The 24397-nt window shown below is 46.9% G+C and overlaps 2 protein-coding genes across 5 annotated transcripts in view; both read right to left on the reverse strand.

The window, feature by feature from the left end:
- Positions 1 to 86: 86 nt before the first annotated feature.
- YTHDF2 (YTH N6-methyladenosine RNA binding protein F2) lies at positions 87 to 21082 on the reverse strand. The gene is made up of 5 exons (XM_079325537.1): positions 20948 to 21082; positions 20565 to 20589; positions 20176 to 20255; positions 14716 to 16281; positions 87 to 1029 (listed from the first exon to the last, which is right to left on the reverse strand). Exons 1-5 carry the CDS (start codon positions 20972 to 20974, stop codon positions 1006 to 1008), a joined length of 1722 nt encoding a protein of 573 aa, XP_079181663.1. The 5' UTR covers positions 20975 to 21082; the 3' UTR covers positions 87 to 1005.
- The window catches only part of GMEB1 (glucocorticoid modulatory element binding protein 1), a 34568-nt gene continuing 10257 nt past the window's right edge, over positions 87 to 24397 (reverse strand). For 3 of the 4 annotated variants that reach the window (XM_079325539.1, XM_079325538.1, XM_079325540.1), the window contains one exon: positions 22319 to 24095. In XM_079325539.1, the coding sequence (XP_079181665.1) occupies positions 23389 to 24095 (707 nt within the window). In that variant the 3' untranslated portion in view covers positions 22319 to 23388. Of the gene's footprint in view, positions 1030 to 20175; positions 20256 to 20947; positions 24096 to 24397 lie in introns of those variants that run through there. The other variant, XR_013776703.1, reaches the window with a different exon arrangement.

Below are 24397 nucleotides of genomic sequence, written 5' to 3' on the forward strand. Positions count from 1 at the left end.
CTCTCCACTCCTTATTTTCAGGTATTTTTCCAATAGCTGTAATCCAAGGAGCTGACAGCATGGGGAAGGGAGCAGGAGACAACAGCGATGCTCAACAGGATCTCACATTTATTATTGAGAAGTGATTAACGGTGAAAAGAAAGGCAACGCCCATTCCTCATTGGCTTAACAAGAAATTGAAACATGTCACTACACATTTTACAGTATTTCTTCCTTGGTTTGTTTTGGGCTTTTTATTGTCCAAAATTCATTTTCCTGTAAATGATATAAGTTTTTATCACTGTTCTCAGCATTCAAAAAATCAAATTCATTCAGACCTAATCTTTAAATTGATATAATGCACAAGAACAGAACATTTCTTAGGACTCCTGGTACTTGACTTGTGAGTAACAAAGGGTCAGAGAAAAAAGAACCACCTTTAAGACATAACCTTACAGACAATTTTCTGTTCAATTCTTCTTAGACCAAACCCCCAACTTTCTCATTAGAATTCCTTCTCCTTCAGCCCAGGGAAAGAAAAAAAAATTGTTACTCCAATTTGCATGGTGGATGTTACAATTCAGTGTTCCAAGTGCAAATGTCAAAATCAGGGAAGGGGGCGCAACAGGGTGGCAGGAGGAACAGTGGGATTTAAAAATTAAGAGAAAAAAAGGCATATGCCACTTATGGACTTGAAAATCCAAAAACCATAGTAAAAAGACAAAAAACAAAGCGTACACTTACAACCAAAGCTGAAAGAAAGGGGACAGGTTTTACCTCTACTCTATCTAGAAGGGATATTTTTTTTGTTGTTGTTTGTTGTTTTTGGTTTTTTAGTCCTATGTCTTGTGATATTCCAATACTTTGTTGTTTTTTTTTTAACTGGAAGTTTGTATAAGTCTTTTTGAAGTGGAAGGAATTAAGGAAAAAAAGTCCTAATTCTCTCTGGGATACTCTTGCTGATTTCTCTCTGAAAGACAGCTGGGATGAAATTTCTGCTGCAATCCATAGTAGAGGAATGGCCTTTTATTTGACACGGCCTTGGCGTTCCTGCAAAAGAAATAACAGATCATATTAGCTGAGAGCAGTTTCATTCACCACTATTACACATCAGCATTCCAAGTCATTGGTCTCCCACAGAGCCTGTCCCATAGCCAGCAAAGCCAGGAAAAGAGCATTGTTCTTGTCAAAAGAAGTGCTGCTGCTGCACCCAGTCATTGCAGAGATGTGACATTGCTGAGGTCAAACAGCTCCTCATTTTCTTCTCATCTCAGGTTATTCACCACATGCAGTGCTGCATCCAGCTCTGGGGATTCCAGGATCAGAAAGATATGGAGCTGCTGGATCAAGTCCAGAGGAAGCCACAGAAACACTCTGAGAGCTGGAGCCCCTCTGCTCTGGAGATAGACTGGGAGAGCTCTGAGGCTCCTTGCTTGGAGCCTAATGGGGCTCCAAGAGAGCTGAAGAGGGACTTTGGACCAGGGAGGGAGGGAGGGACAGGACAAGGAAGAATGGCTTCCCACTGCCAGAGAGCAGGGTTAGGTGGGATCTTGGGAAGAAATTCTTCCCTGTGAGGGTGAGGAGGCCCTGGAACAGATTGCCCAGAGAAGCTGTGGCTGCCTCATTCTTCTAAGTGTCCAAGGCAAGGTTGGGCAGGGCTTGGAGCAGCCTGGTCTAGTGGAAGGTGTGCCTGGCATTAGAATGAGATGGTTTTTAAGGTCCCTTCCAACCCAAACCATTCTACAATTCTATGAAAAAACTCCTCCTGAACTCCCATGTAGGTATCGAAGCAGGCTGGAGCTCAAACCCAGGGAGCACTGACATCAGCCTTGGTCTGCAAGAATTGAAACAGTCCCAGCTCCCAGCAGAAAACCTCCTTGATACCTCTGACACTACTTGATGGTATCTCACTCAAAAAACAAGAACTCCACAGGAATTTCCCACTGACTGCTGCTATCACCCCTGGGTATTCCTCCAGCACTGTGGACACACCCTGTCCAAACATTTGCACCAGAACAAAGAGGCAGTGCAGCACCAAATTCTCCCAGACACCAAAGGCTGTCACCCTCTTGCTGTTTTCAGCACCCTGTGCCCATCTCTTCTAGGTTCTGCATGGGCTAGATGGAGAAGCTCTCACTGAAACTTCCCCAGAGGGTTACAAGGTGTTTGAAGGGTCATTCCCAGATTGAAATACACCATCTCAGTAACAAAACCTGTCAGCAGCCAGACAGCCCTGAGCTGATGCTTCTCTCTGGCTCTGCCTCTTCCTTGAGCATACACAGGTCTCTCTAGTCTGGGCTCGATGTGCACTGCGGGGCTCCAGATCCTGTGGAATGAGTCCATCACCACCTAGACAGTCCAAGAGGTGCCAAGTCCATCCCACTTTCACAGCAAAGCCATACCTGAACCACATACCCACAGGTAGCAGGTCTTCACTCAGAGAGAAGATGCTCTCTGGGCTCTGAACCTGGTGCTTTGGTTCAGCTCAGGATGTTTCCCTGCATGCCAGTTGCTCTGCCTGGAGTTGTATCCCCTGAAATAAGGACAGCAATAGAGGCCCATCTGCTTCCCAAGGTCCCATGCTAACTTGGCCATGGGAGGCATCATCTCATCTTGGCACAATCTCTGCCACAAGCACACAGGCTTCTATAGGAAACACCATCCTTTGCCACCACTAAATCCAGGGACAGCCCATCCCTAAACAGCTTCCATCCTGGGACAACAGCATGAACAGCCATCTATACTTAGAAACCTTCCCAAAAAGGGAGGCTGGGCCTCCAGCTCAGAACACCACCACTGGTTTTGGCCTCTCAGCCACACACCCAAGGAAGCTTCACCTCCAATTCCTCTGTAGGATGCAAAGCAAGGCCAGCATGAGCCTCTGCTGTCTTCTGGGGACAGGGATCAGACCAAGGCACAGATTCTCATCAAGAACAGTTACCCAACAGAAGTCAATTTAATTCCCCTCTTTTCCTGTAAATCTGCCCAAGTCTATTGCAGATGCTTTCATTGCCAAATAAACCCCTGCACCACAGTCCAACTGCCAGGGTGGGAAGCAGAGCCAGGCCTGAACATGGAGCACAACAAGCACTGCAGGGGGAGCCACAAATCCAAAGGAAGGTGCCAAGCCCTGTTCCTGGCTCAGCAGCCAGCATGTTACATTACACAGGGACAGATGGCAATGTCACGCATCCTTCTGGGAAGCGACTGCAACTGCCTAAGCTAATGCCACCACTCCCCAAATGCAGTCATGGGATAAGCTGGCTGCCATGTTCAATCACCCCCTATGCATCTCCAGAGCCAGTGCCCTGGGCTGGGACAGTGGCAAGGGTCCTGCTGCACACATCATCCTGTTAGCTGAATAGCTGGACCCCAATCAATCACCTCTTCCCGCTGAGGTGATGCTGCTCCCAAGGCCTGCATGCAGCTAGTAAGGAGCCAACTCCAGGGAAAATCCCCCTTAAATACCAATGTGTCAGAAGCAAGCTAGAGCAAGGAGCAAGCTAGAAGAAAATGGAGGAAAGATTGCTGAATATGGAAGGAGGTGGATCCCTGATCCAAAACTCACAAAATCCAACTGGTTTGGAATGGAAGAGATTTAAGATCTTGTCTTGCCATGGACACAACTTTCCACTAGATCAGGTTCTTCCAAGCCCTGTCCAAGCCAGCCTTGAACAATTCCAGAGGTGGGGCAGCCACAATTTCTCTGGGCAACCTGTGTCAGAGCTTCACCACCCTTCCAGGGAACAATCCCTTCCCAATATCCCATCTAACCCCACGCTTTAGCAGTGGGAAGTAATTCCCTGTGTCCTGTCCCTTCATCCCTTGTCCAAAGTCCCTCTTCAGCTCACTTGGAGCCGCTTCAGGCATTAGAGGGGCATCTGAGGTCCCCCTGGAGCCTTCTCCAGGTGAAAACCCCTAGCTCTCCCAGCCAGCTCCAGCCCTTGGAGCATCTCTGTGACCTCCTCTGGACTTGCTCCAGCAGCTCTATGTACTTCTGATGCTGGAATCCCCAGAGCTGGATACAGTACAGCTTGTAAAGTCTCATCTGAGTGGAATGGAGGGATCCGAGACATCTTGGTCCTTGGGGTATTACACTGAGCATTCAACCACCAGCCAGATCTACCATAATGCACAAAAAGGCTCAACCACATTGCAAACATTTGTCCTTCTGTGCTCATCCTCATCTGAATCCACAGACTGTGGAACAGTAAGTCCCAGCCCACTCAGTTATGTGACAGCCCCAGAAGGCAGAGCACATCTGCACACACACACTGGGCTTTGCTCTGGGATAAAATCCCTGGAGAGAAACAGGGGAAGCATTTTATGCCCTTTGACTGCACTCCCATTAAACTTGGGCTGCATTTTATTGATCCATATGGGAGGAGTAAAAAATACCCCTGGCTCAGACAATCCACCAAACCCCTCAGGAACAGGAAGGGCAAGAGCACTATGGCGTGGGGATGGCTGATATGCACCATGGCCAGGAGCCTGTGCTGACACCAACTCACCCTGGGCAAGTATGGAAACAGGAGCCCTTTCTGATCATACCACTCAAAGCAATTTCAGCCCAGGGACTGCAGCCATGTCACAAGCCAGGTCTTGATAACAGCAACTGAGCTATGAGAGATCACCTTATATATTCACACCGGAGGGGAACCAACAACAAAAAGTTCAAGTGTTTGTACCTGACAAGATGACAGTGAGAGAAAATCCTGCCCATTTGTTCAGAGGCTCTTACCTCAACTGACAACCAAGGTTCAGCATCAACACTCCCGGCAAAGGAAGGATTTTATTGCCACACCACAGATACGGAAACAGCAGACTACGCCAAAGGAGCACCGGGAGAAGAAGCCAGGGCACAGTTCCCAGCTGTGCAGCACACAAACCCTAGTTTGTTGGGACCTGTTTGAGCTGCACCACAGCCCAAAGCCCTTGGGCAGACCAGGCCAGGCCCAGTCTCAGTTCAGCCTGAGAAGGTCCTCCAAGCAAAAGGCATCACTCATCCAGTGTCTGCCCACAGAGGAAACAGCAGGAGATTCCTTCACTGGGGCACTGGAACTCCCAGTATCATTCCCCAAATGGCTGAGACATTCAGTCAGAAAATCTTGAGTTGGATCCACAAGGATCATCAAGTCCAGCTCCTGGCCCTGCACAGGACACTCCAACAATCCCATCCTATGTCAGATAGCATTATCTAAATGCTTCTGGAGCTCTGGGAGCCTTGGGGCCCAAGACCATTCCCTGGAGAGCCTGCAATCAAACCCTGGCCTTAGTACACACAGATACACACACTCACTGATGAAGCACCTCAATAGCCCCCATTCAGCCTGTGGTGTTGCACTTTGCTGTTTGATGCAACCCCAACCAAGCAACTCAGTAGGATTTCCATGTGCCTGTCTCCAAGGCAGAAATCTTAGATCATTGCCTTAGAAATCAGGAGTTACTGCAGCCCATGGCCCTGCTCAAGGAACACACACAGCACAAATTATGGATGATGCATCACTTGTATATTATGCTCCACAAGCAGTCTCAAGGCCCTGTATTTACAAACCAAACATGATGACTTTTCCTGTTGTCAGCATTAGAAAGCCATCAGGGTTACAAAAAAAAAATAAAAATAAAAAAGGAACATCCTAATCTAGAAAAGGGGATAAAAATCAAGTAGTGATCTGGTTAAAGACTGACACCTTCATCCTACCCTCCAATTCACTGAATGGAGCTCAGCAGGGGATAATTCAAATAAAAGTCATGCTTCATCATAGCAGGACGGGCCTTTTGTACTACAGATCAAAATCTAACAGAACAAACCCAAATACCCACAGAACCCTAAACAAGGTAAACTCACACCACTGAACAAGCAAGAGCCAAGAAGAGACACATGGCCTTGGACACCATGTCAGAGCAACAAGCCTGGGACAAGCAGGGCATGGAAGATAGCAAAGGCTTTTCCTCTACAGGAGGGTTTACAAAAGATGGCCTGAGCTATCAGATATTCACAGGCACGCTGCTGTTCATCAGAATCTTTCCAGGCAACTTTAAAAACAATGCAATCAATTGCTAAGAACAAACCTCTTCTTGCTTAAGCATCACATTCAATTGCCTGAATAAAGCAGCCCTATTCCTATAAATGTTTATAATTACTCTCACATAGGGACTCTTGCCCCACAGGGCAGGAAACAGAATGGTGAAAAGCTGAGAACATGCACGAATATTTAGAGCAAAGGAGAGAGAACAAGCTGAGAGGATTCCCAGTAGTATTCCATGGGAGAACAACTGAGCTCACAAGACAGCCTGGAACTGGACTGGCTGACTTTGGAGCTCACACAAAATAACCTAAGTCTTTTCCAGTCATTAGGAATACAAAAAATTCTCCTAGTCTTCAACAACCAGGGAGGTTCTTATTATTCACCATCAGTACAATGGAAACGCATTTCATTACTTTAGTTACCTTAAGCCACTGTTCAGGCAAGAAGTCTTACCATGAGTACCACAAAACTCTTTAGAGAAGAGGGAACTCCACCTCAATGTTTGAAAAATCTTCACTGCTGTAGAGTTAAAGCCTTGGCTGCGCCCTCTGTCACACCATGCAGGTGTCATTCCAGTGACTGAAAACCCACAGAACTTCAGTGGAATTTGTGGCTCCATATATTCATACAACATCTAGACAGAGTGAATAACAGTGACCAAATTTACTGGTGACATTAAGCTATTCAGGTTAATAAAAACAGCAGTTGACTAAGTGGATGACTTTGTGAGAAAGTTGCTGAACTTCACAGGACACTTGGTGTACCCGGTTGAGAATAATTAAATAACGCGTGTGCAGAAAATCCCTACCCTAATTCCAAAATTATGGATTCCAAATTGACCATTAACCATCAGAAAAAACTATCTGGAACTCCAGGAAATTGCTACCCTGAAGAAAAGCAAATATCACCCAGAATAAAACATACCACTGTGCTGCTATACAAGCCCAGACAGGAACTATCCTGAGCAGAGTGTAGCTCTGCTCCTCTCCACCTCCACAGGCATGGAGCAGAACTGGAAAACCGCCAAAGAAAAACAGGGATGAGCAAGGGGGAGAAACATTTTCACCTGCAGAGCCACTGTGCTCTAACTCTCTGGCCAGACAGATGACTGGAAAGGCAGAGTAGGCATAGAGGAGACACTGAAATAACTGCACACCACCTTTTCTCACACGAGAACAAGTAGGAATCATCAGGCAGACTCAAAGTAAACCAAAAGGACACATTTCCCCACACTACACACAAATTATCTGAAAAACTGGAGATCTTGTGGATGCTCAAGGAGTGCATAGAAATCTTGGACAGAAAAATCATGAACTGGTAATGACAAAGATACATCACCAGGATTATGTAAATTCCAAGGACACATATTGTTCAAGAGAAGGAAAACCTTCAGAGATGGAGATATGCCTGTACTGTCCTCACAGGTGTTTGCTCTCAACCATGTTATTGCCAGCTGCACACAGGACTTTCTAATTGGAAGCCCAAGGAATGTTTCTCTGTGCCCAACAGACATGCAGCTCCAGCACCCACACGAGACACACAGACTGATCTGACCCACTGCAGCTGTTCTGGTATTTGAGACTTAAACACCACCTCCATCCTAAACAAGACAAAAGAGAGACATTTCATGCTACAAGAAAAACACACCACAATATTCTGCATTATAAGAGGACAAGAGGAGGTCTATTTGCCTGCTTCTGTCAGCCATGAAGAGTTGAATTAATAAGGTCAAGTAAAAGAGCCAATGCTCCCAATAGCATGTCCTGTCATTTTACAGCCACTTGAAAGGGAACACAAAGCCACATTCACTGGAACAAAGTTTTGAATTTCTTTTTTTTTTTTCCTCTTTTTCCCTAAGTGTATCAAGAACATGCCTCTGGAATCAGCTGAACTCCAAATCAGGCTGCAGCTGATGATGAGGGCTTCTCAATTCCCTTAATTTTGATACAATGATGGGAAATTCTCTGAAGGTCTTTTACAGATGGTACCACAAATAACAGAGCTGAGATGGAGAGAGCAGAGCTCCCCCCACTGTGCACAGATACAAAGAAGGAAACTACAGAGTGAAGTTTCCTTTTCTCCCAAGATTAGAAACAAAAGACAAGACTTTCAGTAGATTTTATCTAAATTTTCCAAACTGAGATTATACTACAATAGCTCTGCAGTTAACCACAAAAAAAAAAAAAAAAAAAAAAAAAAAAAAGGAGCTCAGCATTGCACTTTTAAGGAAAAAAAAAATTCTAATTATAAAGAACCAGAAATTTCCAAACACTCAAAACTCCAAACTGCTCAAACACACTGTTACATGACTTATATGTCAAATAAAAAGGCTCATACTGGGCACTGGTCACTAGAAGGAGCTATGAACAATTCTCCAGCCATCAGTTTGGATAATGATCATTCTTGTTTAACAGGGACTTCCATAGCAACTGCTGTGCTAGAGCAGGGTGCTGGCACTGTTCTGGCTGCCAAGCCTCCAGTGATTTGCACCACTAAGATATTAGTTATTAACTCACAAAGCCATTAGACAGCATTACTACCAGGTTCAAACCAGAACATGCAGGAAAATGAGAGGACTAATTGCAGTGAGAATGCCTACAGAGCAGAAAAAAAGGAGCTTCATAAATCTGAGACAGAAAAGAAAGCAGCTTCTTTCAGGCAAAAAACTGGTGCAGAATTACAGTTTCAGTAAGAACAATGAAGGAACACTGTGCTCTTGATGGACTTGCCCATAGATCGATGCACTTCAACTGTTTTCTTGGGATCCTAATCAGCTTTCAGCAATGTCTCGTGACCCACTGTACTTCTGCACTAGGGAAAAATCCAGGAACTGAACCAGATTGTGCCCTGGAGGTTTCACGGAATGAAACAGCCAGCAATGACTTTTGCTTGGAAGATAAGTACATTTTCTGGGGAAGCAGCTGTTAATGAAATAACCTGAAACACATACGCGTATCAGTAGCTCTTAACCTCAGTGCAAGCAAGTTATCCAGAACTTTTGGAAGAAAAAAATAAGAGAAAAAAAACTAAAGCAACCCCCACTGCTGACACCTGACACACTCCCTTCTGCATTCCAAGCCCTTCACAGTGTTTCTAGTGAATTGATCAACCGTATACATGAAATTTATCACAGAATCACAGAGTGATTTGTGTTGGAATGGACTTGAAAGCCCACCCCATTCCACTCCCTGCCATGGACAGGGACACCTTCTGCTAGACCAGGCAGCTCCAAGCTCCATCCAGTCTGGCCTTGGACATTTCCAGGGATCCAGGGGCAGCCACAGATTCTCTGGGCAACCCCTGCCAGGACCTCAACACCTTTACAAAAATTAATTTCTCCCTAATATCTAACCTAAATCTACCATACTTCAGTTTAAGGTCATTTCCCCATTTAAATTAATCTGCCAAAGGGAAAAAAAATCTGTGCTTTTTAAGACATTCATTTGAAGTCATTAATATGTTCATAATTAACTCAATTAACATATATATAACAACAATTAGTTCAGGGTATTCTGCAGCTCAAAGCTGAAATCATCCAGCCAAGATAACCTGGAGCGGGAGGACATGAAGCCTTGCCCACACTGAGAGGGCAAGGAGTAGGCTGGGAACAAATTCACAAGAAGAGGGTGTGGAATAAACTGCCCCTGCTCAAGGGCATACCTCTAAGAGGTGTGAAACCCCACTGCAGATGGCCTGCACTCTCTGTCTAGCCCAACACCAATCCCAGTCCTCGAATGCTAGAATGGCCAGGATTAGAAAGGACATTATAAATCTTCTAGTTCCAACTCTCTGCCACAGAGAGAGAAACAGTGCATCTCAACAGGCTCTTAAATCAACAAGTCAAATTTAAACATTATTTTATAATATTAGCAATCAATGTATTAAAATATTATTTTAAAGACTTCTAACACAATACTAATAGTGAGAGACAGGACTACAAGGTAAGTGCAAGTGGTTTGCTCTTCCACTGCTCTGATTCCACTTCAGCTGGAGCCAGAAAAGGCTCCCAGCTGCTTCTGTTTTAGGGATGAGGAAACACAGCTCCCTGTCTCACAGCAGAAAACACAGCATCAGACAGATCTACGTCTTCCCTCCAGTTTTCTCCTGTCTTTAGACACAGCTAGAACACAAGCAAAAGTCTGAGTGTTCTTAAAGGCTGGCCTAAAAATATCATAAAAATGAAGCTTTCCTTACAAACAGCTAGTGCCAAGCCACTGGAATAAGCAGGATGGTTTGTTTCCTCCATTCCTGGACAAATATACAAACATAGACACAGACTTAGAGGATTTAAACAGCCTGGAAATAAACTGAAACCACATGTATTGCTGAACACCACAGCAGAAATTCTATCTCGGTGCATCAATAAAGTAATTTCACTATGGCCAGGATCTGGAGCAGAAAACAGAAAACAACCCTGGGATCACTGAATGAAAGGAACTGAGTGGAAGGAGTGTTCCCTTATTGCCATGGAGAACAGTTGGTTTTGCCTGGATATAGAATATCCAGTAATTGAATCTTCTACTCAGAAATACTGTCCTGTGGAATACAGTCAAGCCAAAGCAAATGCAGCATTCTCCAGGACAACTCCAACAGCAGGAGGAAAGACTGCTGGTACACCCTCTCAAGAATATTCTCTCTCCTCCCCTCTGAGATTACAAAAACTGGGGAGAAAAAAACAGCTTTGTAAAATCCATCAGAAAGCATTCATGTATTCCAGTGACTGTGAAAGAGCCTGCCCATTTCAGACTCATACAACACCCCTCAGTTTTCCCTTAAATCAGGTGTTCCAGGGAGGCAATGACACTTGCCACTATTAATACTCATTTAACCTCAGCATCAGCTGAGCACAAAGTAGCACAATTGCAGAAATAACAGATCCAATCTGGCCAATCCTGCCTTTGTGCTTTGAGGCTGACCCTCTGCATGACAAAGCCCACCAAAGACTTCCTCATCCTGCACAGCTCAGCCTGACTCAACACTCAAAATCCCAGTGCAGTGTCTCTTCTCAGCTGCCAGCCTGACTGCGAAGCACACTACACAGGACTGGTTTCCACGAGACAGCCTTCCTAAAATCTCGTGAGTAGCCAAATATCTCAAGACTGGGCAGGCAAAAAGAATCAAAATAAACTTCCCGTAAGAGTTTTCCACTGATTGCATTTCCACAAAACACAAGCCATCAACCTTTCACACTAAGCAGATCATTATGGGAGATCTTTTCACCAAGGTCACTGCAGCATTTCTAGAAATCTAAGTGCATGACCATGAGCAGGGATTTGTGTTATTGTTTCAGTCGTTTAAAGCAAAGATAAAATAATTCTTACATGGAAGAAGTCAGTGTCAAGCTCTACCATAAAAGCAGCTGATCTGGGTTTCAAGACTGCTTCAGGAAGGATTGCACTGCGAGTCACTCCACCATTTTGTGACAGGAAAATATTCAAATCTTTTAAAAAAAACAGATTAGTAGAGCCAAGCAACACACACAAAAGGAATGGGGATTAGATTTAGAGGAACAGGATGGGCAGAGGCAACAGGAAAGGAATAGAAAGAGGATTATTTCACTGTTTTCAACACTGAACTAACTACCCTTCCCTCTCCCTTCACTGGACAATGTATACAGCATCAACACTATACATTTTTCATATAATTTCTCAGACCTGCTTTAGGGGATTCTGAAGATAAGACTAACAGTGAGAAGTATGAAAGAATATTCAAGAGTTCCCAGACTTTCACAAGAGATCATCCATCTACTCAGGCAGCAAGCACAAAATCAAACTGCAAATAATTTGGGCAAGCTGAAACCAAGTGAAACAATTTCAGCTTGGGAGAAGTTCGAAACAAGACAAAACTTGAAATATTTAAGCTTCAAGAAGGTCAACTGCAGAGCATCAACATCTCACACTCTGAGAGAGAGAAAAGAGCTGGGAGCAATGGGATTTCCCCAGCACAAAAAGCAGGCAGGGAGCTGCTGCTAGAACAGCATTTTAACTTTCCAGGGCTTCAACTCTGGTTCCTCATTTATTTTTTTTCATTCAGGTGACTACTTAAGATGCTTCAAGCAGACAGAGCATGGCTTCTTGGAACCTCTAGTCCCATGGAAGGAATCACTCCAAGAAAAAAGAAAACTCTCCTTCAGCAAAAATAACTGGAAAAGTAAATGAAACCATAAAAGAGAAGATACAGAAACCTTAAACCACATTCCAGGCTATGTCAGTGAGTGACCAAGGAGGTCAAACTGCTGCTGTAAGAATGACCGAGGCCCAGAGAGTCACCTCTGCAGTACTGGATGTAACAGAGGCATGAGACACAGGGTGAGTAAATAGCAAATACCAACTATGTTTACACAACTCCCTTCTTTTCTGCAATTTCCAAAGACCTGCAACTAAGTTCCTCTGCAGAGAAAGAGTGCTTTCCTAATCAGCTGCTGCTGCACCCACTATAAGACAGTTCAGAAAGGCAGCGCTGGCACTCAGAACATCGCTGCCGCTTTCAACTCTCCACACCAGCACATCTCAAGAAGCAAGGGGAGGAGACTTCAAAATACAAGTGGGAAGACAAATAAAAGCATTTACAGCTTTAAGAAAACTGCTAACCCTCATTTCTAGTATATTCCTGATTTTCAGACTTTACAGAGCAAACACAGCAGCTTTCCAGAAGAGCCCATCATTGTGTCTGCTTTTCCCAAAGCTGCCTTCTGTCTTTTTCTCCTCCTTCTGCTTACCTGTACTAGTATTAACTCTTTTCATCCATCCATGCCTAACCTGTCCTTAAAGAGCATTTTCCCACTTTCCCTGCGTTCTCCCACTGTGCCAAGGTCTGACTCTCTGACAGTGTTGCTTCCTGAAGTCAGGTCTGGAGGATACCACAGAATCCACAATGATTTAGTTTGGAAAGAACCTTACAGACAATCCTCCTCCAATCCCCTGCCGTGAGCAGGGACACCTTCCACTAGACAAGGCTGCTGCAAGTCCCATCCAATCTGGCCTTGAACACTCCCACCGATGGGGCAGCCACAGCTCCTCCAGGCCAACCTGTGCCAGAGCCTCACCACCCTCACAGAAGATGAGGGCTAGATAATTAGTGAAACAACACAAAACAATCAGGTCCTCACAAAATACCAGTTTACACCTTCACACCCTGCCATTTATTATTCCTCCCTTACAGACTTTCTCCAAGCACTGCAAATGACCACGTCTGAGGTTAAGTGTTATTATTTATATGATGGTCCATGTAAAATAGATATAAAAAGTTTAAAACTGCATTCACTGTCACAGAGAGCAGCTGCAGCTCCTCATTCTGTTCTTCAAGTATTGGGTGAAAAATTCCCCATTGCTCAAATGAAAGAGACCATCAGGAAACTTGGCAAACTCCCAGCCAGCTGTGCTAATGCTAATTTTTATAATTATCATTTTGATCAAGCATAAGCCAGACCCACATTGAGGGGAAGGGCAGTCCCAGATGACTTTACTACAGCTGAACCCAAGTAAGATTCAAAGTCTGAATTTGGGGCAGGATTTTCAATTAATGCATCATTAAAGAATAGATGATGACAAGAGGATTTGAGAGCAGCTGCAAGGCAAGTTGTGAGCTCAGCTCATGTGCCACAGTGCTGGCAGTGCCATGCAGGTGACAGCCCACCATGGACCCAAACAGAGCAATGAGGAACACAAGGACTGTATCCATAGGACAAACAGTCACAGACTTCAATCAATCACAGTGAGGAAGATTTAGGTTGGGCATTAGACAAAGCCTCCTTACAGGAAAGATAATTAAGGAGAGGGAGAGATTGCCTGGGGAGGGACAGGAACCGTGTTCCTGGAGGTTTTACAAGTGGAGGGAGACATCTGTCATGCTGACCCCACTGTGGCCAGGGCGGGGCTTAGCAGCCATTCTAAGACCCGGCTCTGATATCTAACAACTTCCCAAATGCCGTGCTGGTCTCCAAACTGTTCTGATCTAGGAGCTGATAATGGCACAGCACTCGGCAAAGGCTGAGATTCAGTGTAACCAATAGGCAGTCAACTGCAGGCAGGGCCTGGGCAAGGCTCCTCATCCTGCTCTGCCAAGTGCTGGCATTTCATAGAATCATGGAATAGTTTGGATTGGAAGGGATGTTAAAGACCATCTAATTCTAACTCCCTGCCATGGGCAGGCACACCTTCTGCTAGCCCAGGCAGCTCCAAGCCCCATCCAACCTGGCCTTGGACACTTCCAGGGATGGGAGAGCCACAGCTTCCCTGGGCACCCTAGGACAGGGCATTCCCACTCTCACAGGGAACAATTTTCTCCTAACACCAACTGAAACCTACTTTCTCAATTTAAAGCCATTCTCTCTTGTCCTGTCTTTCCACGTCCTTGCAAACAGTCTCTCCCTATCTTTCCTGTGGATTCTCATCAGGCACTAGAAGGCCACAACTAGGTCACCTCAAAGCCTTCTCTTCTCCTGGCTGAACAACCCCAATTGTCTCAACCTTTCCTCACAGGAGAGGTGCTCTATCCTACTAATCACCTTGGTGGATTCTCTGGACATACTCACTGAAAGAGGGGCTACTATTTGGGTGTAGGTTCCAGATATGAGGAGGCAGATACCCAAAAGGCAGGCTAATGCCCACAAGTCCATCCCTTCACACTTCAGAGCTTGTCCAGTGCAAGGCAAGAGCCCACCACCTCTTGTTCTGCAGGACTCAGACAAGACACACAGACATGTTACCTTTTTAACATTTTCCTCCTCTTCTTGGCGTTTCTCATAGTGTGAGAAGTCATCAAAGATGGAGGTGGTATGCTTGTAGGTGGCAATGATTTTCAACACCTGCTTAGCCTTTTCCAGAGGCACCTCCTGAGTGTCTCTGGAGTTGGTCACTGGTTTATTCTCGTTGTTCTCTAGGCGGATGTGTCGCAGCTGGCTGTTGGGAACGTCCTTCACAAAAATCCACCTGACATCAAAACGTCCCTTCCACTTGTCCTGGGACCACACACCTGCACAAGTGTTATAGTCCACAGCAGATTTCATTTCTGCTACACCGCAGAAGTGACCACTGCCATTGACACTGAACAGTAAATATACGGGGCCCTTCCCATTCATGGAGCGATAGGCTGCATCCAGTCTCTTGTTGCCATGCTCTGTACTGCACCAGATGTTATATTTAATGGAACGGTGGATATCGTCCTCAGAGTAACTCTTAATAATGAAAACCCGCCCATGCTTTGGGTTCCAGTCAAAATCCTTGGGGTTGTAATTGTTGACAGATCTCAACTTCTCCAAGACCGGGTGCGGCTCTGAAGGAGAACCAGAAGTTGACTGAGCATGTCCCATTCCGTTACCGTCCACTCCATTCTGGGCAAAGCCATTGCCGCGATTCCGAGGGGCAACCCAGCGGGTGGGCTGTGCTGATGGCACAGGCAGCGGGGCTGGTGGTGGCAGCGCCTGTGGCTGCTGCCCACCCAGAGCCTGGGTCACTGGTGGGCTACTATTGATCTGCTGGCCCATGGGCTGCGGAGACACCTGCGCTGGCTGCTGAGCAAGATTCTGGACTAAGGCCTGTGATGGTGCTTTTGCCACTGACCCTTTGTTATCCCAAGTTCCAATATCCATGTTATGTTTTATGGGAGGCGGCGGAAGACTTGACCCTGCAATGCCATTCTTAGTCTTCAGCTTGGGCTGCTGCTTGGCAGGTTTGCTGGCAATGTCAGCCCACGAGGTTGGCTTTGGCGGTGCAATTGTTGCCGGAGGCAAACTGTTGGATGTCACGATATTACTGGTGATAGATCCGCTCCCCACGGCTGAGCCGACGACTTTTGGGACACTACTTGGCACGTCCGTGCTGCCGAGCTTGAGGGCTGCCATGCCCTGGTCGATGGTGTTCATGCCAGGAGCCTTGTTCAGGGTCTCGCTGGCAAAAGCCGACTGCCCATCGATCATGGCCCCTCCCAGTGAGCTGGGAGCATAGGCATAGTTGCTGCTGTAGCCAGAGCTTTGAGTGGATTGGCCCTGAGAACTGTTATTCCCCCAAGCCGAAAAGTCAATCCCACTTGGAAAAAAGTTAAAGCCATGCTGCCCGAGGAATGGAGTGCTGCCAAGGGCCCCCGGCTGCCCAAACATGGCATCAGGGAGGAAGTGAGGCTCCCCGTTGCTCAGTTGTCCATATGAGGTCAGGTAGGGCATGGGAGGGTCTCCCCCTGTGGACCAGGCAGCTTCACCTAAGGAGTAGGAGAATCCAATGGAGGGACTGAAGTAGCTTGGTAAGTAGGAATCAGACATTGCAGTGTATGCATTATTCTGAAAGAAAACCACAAGAACATAAGCACTGCATTGTTAGAAGGAGCTGAACCAATTTTAAGGGACAGGAATAAAGGTCGCTTAGACTTCCCATATGCCCCACTCCACCCTATCTTAGGCTGGACATATAAACAGGCACAGCCTTGAACACCTCCTTTGTTACAAGGGCTCTAAAATCTGTTCATTGTTAGGAAAGTTAAAGACAAAGCTTCCCATGTCAAGAGGGGACTGTGTCGTGCTCCCAACACAGTGTGGGATTGGACACTGGGAAGCCCTGGAGCTCCTGCTCAGGCTTTAAAATCCAGTATCTTGCATCCAAATACCATCTTCTACTAGCAGCTACTTCCAACATGGATTTTTCTTGCCCGTGTAACATACTTAACCCTTCTTAGACTGTAACAGGGAGGATTTGAGGAAAGAATGCAGAGAGAAGGGGAATAAGAAAGAAAAGGATCCAGTGGAAACACATTGCAAAAACCACGAGTGACCCCGACTGCTTTCCTTAAACTTACTAGCCATGAAAACAGCTTTATTCCTACAATTTAAAGCTGCACACTTCACAGTATTCCAAGAAATTGCAAACAGGCATTTAAGCCCTATTCCTCAAAACGATAACTTCTCCAATGCTGTCAGCACACACTGAAAATTATCTGAAAATGGGAAGTAATCAATAGAAGCCTTTTACAGCACAGTGACAGCACCAGCACAAGCAGGTTTCAAACCCAGAGAGGAAAAAAACCCCAGCTCCATGACTTGATCTCCCTTTTAGCATCCAAGCAGCCTTTAGGTTACAAAAAACAAATGCCTAATTTGACAATTAGGGAAGTCTCACACATCCCCAAGATTTGCTTACATGAAAAACATCTGTCATTTCCCATTCAAACTCAGGTACCCTCCAGGGAGTGGTTTCAGCCCTGCTAATGGACATTATCCTGAGTAATTTGAACGTGTGAGCAGCAGCTTCATACTGCCCAGCCCCAAATACACCAGCCCAGTGCAGATGAGATCAAAGGCACGTTCAGTTCCCAGCTAAAATCTTGGCTTGCAGCAGGCTCTGCTCCATTTTTCATTGAATCATGTATTCACGTGCCAAGCGCAGCTCCCACAGGACTTTATGCCACACTGAAATCCAGAGAATCTCTCAAGATGGCTCTGGCACCCTCCAGAAACAGCTGGTTTGTCACTCTACCTTCTACTTACAGGAGAGCAACAGGTTTGGGGCTAACTAAGCCCCAACTTTACAAAAATTAACATCATGTGTTCAGACACAAGATTTCTGTGGTACTGTCTGAAGAGATGCTCTCTTCAACCTTTGCTTTCATAAAGGTCTCCCAAAAGCAAATGAATAAAAAAAACCTCACTCTCATCCAGGGTTTTACTAACTAATTTAATTTAAACTAACCCTGCTAAACCCAGGACTCAGTACAGCCAAAAGCACCAACACTGACACTAATCTGTAAGACAAATGAAAGAACTTAAAACTTCCTATTACTATTTTGAGCCAGCCAAGTCACTTCATAAATTAATCATTATCAATTATAAGAGTAACATTTTCTCTCCTCTCCTGAACTCAGCTTTAAAGAAACAGGAACATGCTGGCCCATCCCTAAACCCAAGGGAGAGCCGTTTTCTCTCCACAGGAGCACCTGAAGCACATCACTATGAGAAAAATCTTTCCTCTTGTCCCCTCAAAATATCTTCCCACTAGTCAATTATTTTCAACTTTGAGATATCTAACACAGGGCATATTAAGCTATGACCTGTAGACTACTAAGCAGCTATGTAAGGAGGGAGCAGAGCAGTTCAACAGTTGAGCACAGGCAGCTCGGAGCAGATTTGGGACAGAGTCACTGCTGTGCTCCACCTGATTGTCTCCAATGACTCTGCTCCTCTGCCCTCGCGCAATTGACACGTTTGCTGATTACCATGCAAATATAACTCCCCCAGCTTCTTATTCTCTCCATGGCAAAAACTCTTTGCACCGTTATTTCCTCAAATTCACTGTTTCTCTTCACCTCAGACCAGAAACAGGGTTCAGAATGAGCTTTGTTATTAAGCTTTTAGTTTTTAAAGGGCTGAAAAATGATTTACTGTGTATCTGAGCTTTAAAATACACAGTAACCTTGTGGGAGCTGAGAAGTAACAGTCATACCTGAAAAAGCAGGTGGGGAATAAGGAGCAGTGAAATTTTACAACACGGTTACCTCACGGGTGTGTGGAGAGCTCAGGAAGCAACTCCAAAGCTCATTTAATTCAACTATTCAGAGCAGTTTCTCTAACTCCCTTTCCTATCTCCAGCAAAGAGGTGCACCCTTGGATACCTGTGTATTTTTACCTCCCTCCAGACCAAGCTCTGGAGGTTTTGGACTCTATTTTATAGAATATAAGCCAGCAACACAAGGAACTGAGAGGCACTAAAAGATTCCACTCCAAGTTAACTTGGTGGTTTTACCTTGCTCAGGCTCACTTTCTGCCTCCTGGGGCATATCCAATATTTTCAAATTGAATTTTTACCAGCCCGAGACACACCAAAAGAAATTAAATGATCCAGAAATATTTTATCAAAACATGCAAAATAAAATATTGTGATGCCTCAAAATTATAGTAACCCTCACTGTCTTTAGGAACCTTAAATAAAACTGCAGTTTGTAGGAAATATATCCATATTCAGAAAGAAGCTGGGAACAAGGGATGTTGATAGCTGAGATAGAAAAAAAACCAGCATTAAATGATAGCTACTAGGAAAGCAGCTGCTTTTATTCACGACTTGAGAAAGCACTAATGTTCTCTCACCCTATGAAGGCTGAATTTAGGTTTTTAACTTTTCAGGAGGCTGAATGCAGTGAGTTGTCTTGATGGACAGGCTGAATTCTAATTATGAACAGCTAACAGATACAGAATACTTACTCTCAGGTCTTTAGCACAAACTAGGAAAATACTTGTTAAAAATTTAACTAATACAGAAACCAGCTCCTGTGTTCCAATAAAATATGCATCACATTTCCATGAAAATAAATACTGTAGTGGGTAGCAAAAATATGCAAAAATACAGAAACAGCTTATTTTTACTGATCACAACTGGAAAGATAAGCCAAGAGAATAAACTGACCACTCCAGTGCTATTACAGATGCTTATCTATGGTGCTCACTTATAAATCTAATCAGCTGAACTTCATCTGTTCTATGTCACTCCCCTGTAGCTCATTAAGGAAAACAAACAAACACCAGTTAACAGTGGTGCTACTCCAAGAGAAAATAGTTGCAAGTTTGACTTCCAGGATATGTTCACACAGCTCCAGAACTCTCTGGTTCAACTTGTAGCCAAAGTTCTCAAAAAATCTCAACACTTGTATCACGTGGGCTCCGAGTTTGCCCGTTTTTGGGGTTTTTTTGATGAAAAACAGAAATCCCCCTAACAGGCATTATCAGTTGACTTGGTGTAGAGGTAAGAAGGTTGATCTGACCCTCCAAAAGTGCAGCAGCCTCATGTGAAGCAACTTCACAGCCCAACTCAGCACGTCTCTGGTACAAAGAGCCAGAAACCAACACAGGCACAACACTAAAACTGAAAGAGCAGAAATGGTGACTTTGAGACAGTCACATTGAAAACGAAGAGCTGGACACCATCTCTAGGAAGTTCTCACAGCCTCAAAAAGGTGTTACAAACCTTCCTGCCTCACCCACCCCAATCCAAGGGTGGTCAATGCTTTCTACTGGAAGAAATGCAGATATAGGACAGGATGTAAGTTAAGGCAGCTGGCAAACATCAAAATGCAATCAGTGAAGATGGGGAACATACAAGGAGGCCAAACTCCCCTCCCTTGAAGCAACAGGAAGCCTCGGTGCTCTTGGTGCATCGGGCACCTGGTGCTCCTGCCTGCAGCAGGTACTCACCGGGCGGGCCTGGGGACTCAGGTAGGGCTCAAAGTCATCATCATTCAACCCATCCTTCTGGTGCACAGAGCCATTTTGCACTGAGAAGACATGTGTAACATTAGAAAAAACCTATGTAATGAGGTCCTATCGTTATCAGCTTAAAGTATTTAGAGCCAAACCCTAGACCATAACGAACTTCTGCCAATTCTAACACACCACACTCAAGACAACGGCACACAGACGCTTCCCCACGGTACAGACATCACCTGCAAACTACCCCCAGCCCAGCAACCAGGCCCGGTCGCAGGGTTCATTTCCCTCCCGGCAGATTTTAGGGAGACTCTCCCTCTCTCAGCGGCGGGATCCTCCCGCTACCCGTCGGGCCCGCCCAGCCCCCCGGATCTCACCTTTGTTGCCTTGGCCTTTGGGTCTCTGGCGCGATCAGCGGCGATGTGGGGAGAGAAAGAGGGAGAGCGGTGAGTCAGAGGGACAGACCTGGCTCGGTGAGGACACAGACACAGCGTGGGTAAAACAGACCCGCCGCGACGGGGGAAGCGAAGGCCCGGAAGGGGCAGACCCGGCTCAGGGAGGGGAGAGATCCGGCCCGGCGGGGTCGAGCCCTGCAGGGACAGGCCCGGCCCGGCCGCATCACAATGGAGCGCGGCCCTGCGACGGGAGAGGAGTGAGGCTGCAGCCGCCGCCCGGCCCGGCCTGGGGCGCAACCCCCTTTAGCCCCAGAGCTGCGGCCTCGCCCGGCAGGGCCGTCCCGGTATCGGCGGGGGACTCCTACCTGCTCCAGGAGGCTGCTAGCCGACATGGCTCCGCGGCGGGGCTGCAGGCGGGGCGGGGCGGGGCGGGTGGCGGCGGCGCTTTGTCCGGGCCCGGAGGGCTCGGGATGGCCCTGACGGACTCGGGGCGGCCGCCGGCGGAGCGGGGCGGGGGGATGCTCTATCCCACCATCCCCACCCCACTCCCCGGGCGCGCGTCTCTATGGCCCGGGCCCGCCGCCTCGCGCTCCCCCCGCCTGGTCACACGGCACCGCGCGCGCCCAGGCACAATGGCGGGAAATGGGGGGGGGGGGGGGGGGGCGCAGTGAATGCCGGGACGGCGGAGGACCGGAGCTGGGGGGGGGAGCAGCGCCCCCATTCGGCTGAAAGTAGGAGATCTCTTAAAGGGCCAGGCGGCCCCGCTGAGGATTTAAGACAAAAAATGGCAAATTCGGGGCCTGGCTGCGGGCTCAGCCCAACCTCATCCTGTCGCGCCACGACATTTTTGCTCTCCCCGTCCCCAGCCCAGCACTCCGGGATGCGGAGGACGCAGGGGACATCACAGTCCTATGGGACTCCCACCCAGGTCAAGGGCTTTGGGTGGGCTTACAGGGAACACGGAGCCCAGATTCACCCCCCCGCTTCCCGGCCAAGAGACACGAACAGCTCTACAAGGGACCTGACAGAATCTCTTGTATGCCTGGTTTGGGGAAGGGGGATCCCGAAAAGATCCCTATTCCTCTTCAATCAAGGGGCTACCTGCAAGGAGCAAGCCAGAGGAGAATGGAGGGAAGGTGGCTGGATATGAAAGGAGGTGGATCCCTGATCCAAAACCACAGAATCCCAGACTAGTTTGGGTTGGAAGAGACCTGACAGCTCATCTTGGAGCCCCTTTAAGCATTGGAAAGGCCTCTGAGGTCTCCCTGGAGCCTTCTCTTCTCTAGGCTGAGGATGGGATTTAGCTCCCACAGCTGTTCCCACCTCCATCCTAAGCCAGGAAACACTTCCCAGAGACCAAGATCAGAGAAGCAGCAACCATACCTCACTGATAACTGGGGTTCAGCAATCCCTGCCCATCCCCTATTGTCCCCAAGGTGACAGAGGCACCACCTTTCATCTCTCCAATGAAAAAATCCATTGGAGCTTAATTCCTTTTTTTTTTTTTTTAATGCAAAAAAATAGCCAAACACATCTTCCTGCCCTCCCCCCACCCTCCCCAGGTGTGTGTCCTTTGCTGTTGTTTTGCTTAATATTTCCAGCCAAGCAGCTCCCACCCTCCAACCCTCCCAAATCTCTGCAGCTCTAAAGCCACCCGGTGCTTCCCCCCCTTCCATTTTCCCAGTGTGGCAAAGCCCAAATGGATCTCCAACCACTGAAAAAAAAAAAAAGAGGGAAAGAGGGAAAACAGCAGGGTGCACAGTATTTCAGCATCATGCCAGTTCTAACCCTGCCAAGAGATTATAGGAAGAAAGAAGAAAAAATAATACAAAAATAAAACCACCAAACAAGTAGCAACAAGCATGGAGCAGCCTCAGCACACAGTGTAAACAGAAGCTGTCCCAATCCAAAATCCAGCTCTCCTGGAAAGCAACAGCACAACATGCTTTGTACACCCCGAAAAGTCCCTGCGGTGCTGAGTAGCCAAGGGGGAGGATCTGGGTTTGAGCTTTAGCTGATATTTTTCGCCTTATACAAAAGGCTGAAGTGATCTTGGAGCCTTCAAGTGGCATTTGCAGCACCGAGCCTTGCCAGGCAGGGAAAGGGATGGGGGAAAAGTGCCATGGGAAGAGAAGGGATTGGGATACAGGGACCCTGAGAGAAGGTCCCAGGACTTTGTAGCTGGGAAATCTGGACAAGGGAAGGGAAAGAGCAAACAAATACAAAAAAATAGAAATACAAAAACAATTTGTGTGGAGGAGGAGAAGATGGACAGTAAATTCATTGTACTGTCGGCCTCCCCAAAGCAGAAAAAATAATAAAAAAATCCCATTTGAGGTGACAGCAAAGGGTCCAACGGAATTCCCTTCCCTGGGGAAAATAAAAATATAAATGAGGTACCTGTTCCACCCCAAATCCATCACCCCTTCTCACAGCCACATCCACACTCAAGTGTTATTGTCTCTCAAATAAAGTCTCTGGGCCAGGGCAGCCCTGGAGCAGAAGCACTGAGGCATAGCTACTTCCTCCTGCTTGGGTTGTCCAGCACAGATCCAGTGTCTCCTTGCCACAGGTGGTATTGTTCAGTGCTCCAGGGAGACAGAGCCTTATCCACATCTCACAATTCTCCAGCTTTGTTTTAAAAAACAAGATTTTGCACATATATATATATATATATGTAAATAATATACAGTACAATGAAAATATCCATGGTAACAAATGGGGTGGCTGGAAAAGATGCTTAACAAAAAAGTCTGAAATAAAATAAATTCCCAACTCTTCCCCTAACTGATGCTTGCCTTCCCCACTAATCTTCCAACACCACAATCTCCACATTATGGACCTGGTGCTGATGGTCTTCCACATCTCCCACCACTTTCTCCTCAGTCCTCAGCTCTGTCTCCAGGATCACAGCTTTGCTCTCTGATTCATCTGTGTCTGCCTCAGGATCTGGTGCCGGGTCGATCTCTATGATGGTCTGCCCATCGTCCGAGGTGCCTTCCACAGTTTGGATGGTAGAAGTGATACCAGACTCCATGGCCACCAGTTCCACAGGGCTGACCACAGCTGCCATGTTGGCCAGGGCCCCGCTGTCCTGCATGGCTGCTGAGCTCAGCAGCGCCAGGCTGGAGGACGGGTGCAGGGTAACAGTGTCTGAGGAACTGGTCTTAGAGGATGAAACCACAGTGGCATATCGGAAGAGCTGGGAGCCAGATGGCAAGGTATGAACAGTCACTGGGCTGGAGCCTTGGCTGAGGGTTGCCACTGGGATGTTGCCCACAGAGAACTGTTGTCCAACGGGCGCGATGGCGATGGGGGAGATGACAGTGAACTGAGGCTGCTGGACAGGAGTGGTGGGGCTGAGGATGGTGGCAGAGGCTGGGCGCTGCAGACGTGGTCTCTTGGGGGGCTTGGGAGTGCTCATGGGCATCAGCACCACATTCTGGATGGTTTGGGACTTGGCCTTCTGGTCCCTGGCAAGTTTCTTCTGTTCTTCCAGCTGGCGCTCCAGGTCTGCAAAAGGAATGGTTGAGCAACACATCACGCCAAGGTACACAGGAGATCCTGGGGCTCCAGAACCAACCATCATGCTCAGGTTTGTGACAGGAGATCATCCACCCATCCAGTGAGCCTGATCTTGGCTTCTTCCTTGAGATCAAATGGCACTAAAGGAAAAGGGTATGTTCTCTTGCCACCCACATAGGCCTGTCAGTGTTCCACCTGCCAGCACCTGGGTAAAACATTCCACACTTGTTGGCTACTCCTACTGACAAGGTGATGGACATTTCTGGTCTCCACAAGCTAAATCCACCCGC

Source organism: Erithacus rubecula (assembly GCF_903797595.1).
Source record: "Erithacus rubecula genome assembly, chromosome: 23".
In the NCBI taxonomy this organism is placed as follows: Eukaryota; Metazoa; Chordata; class Aves; order Passeriformes; family Muscicapidae; genus Erithacus; species Erithacus rubecula.

What these genes read in the sequence shown, in the direction of transcription:
- YTHDF2 (XM_079325537.1), bottom strand. Translation starts at nt 20,974, where the DNA reads ATGTCGGCTAGCAGCCTCCTGGAGCAG. An exon ending in CAAAGGCCAAGGCAACAAAG is followed by an intron (nt 20,256 to 20,564) that starts GTGAGATCCGGG and finishes ATGTCTTCTCAG; the next exon opens with TGCAAAATGGCTCTGTGCAC. An exon ending in AGGAGGAAAATGTTAAAAAG is followed by an intron (nt 1,030 to 14,715) that starts GTAACATGTCTG and finishes TTTCTTTTGCAG; the next exon opens with GAACGCCAAGGCCGTGTCAA.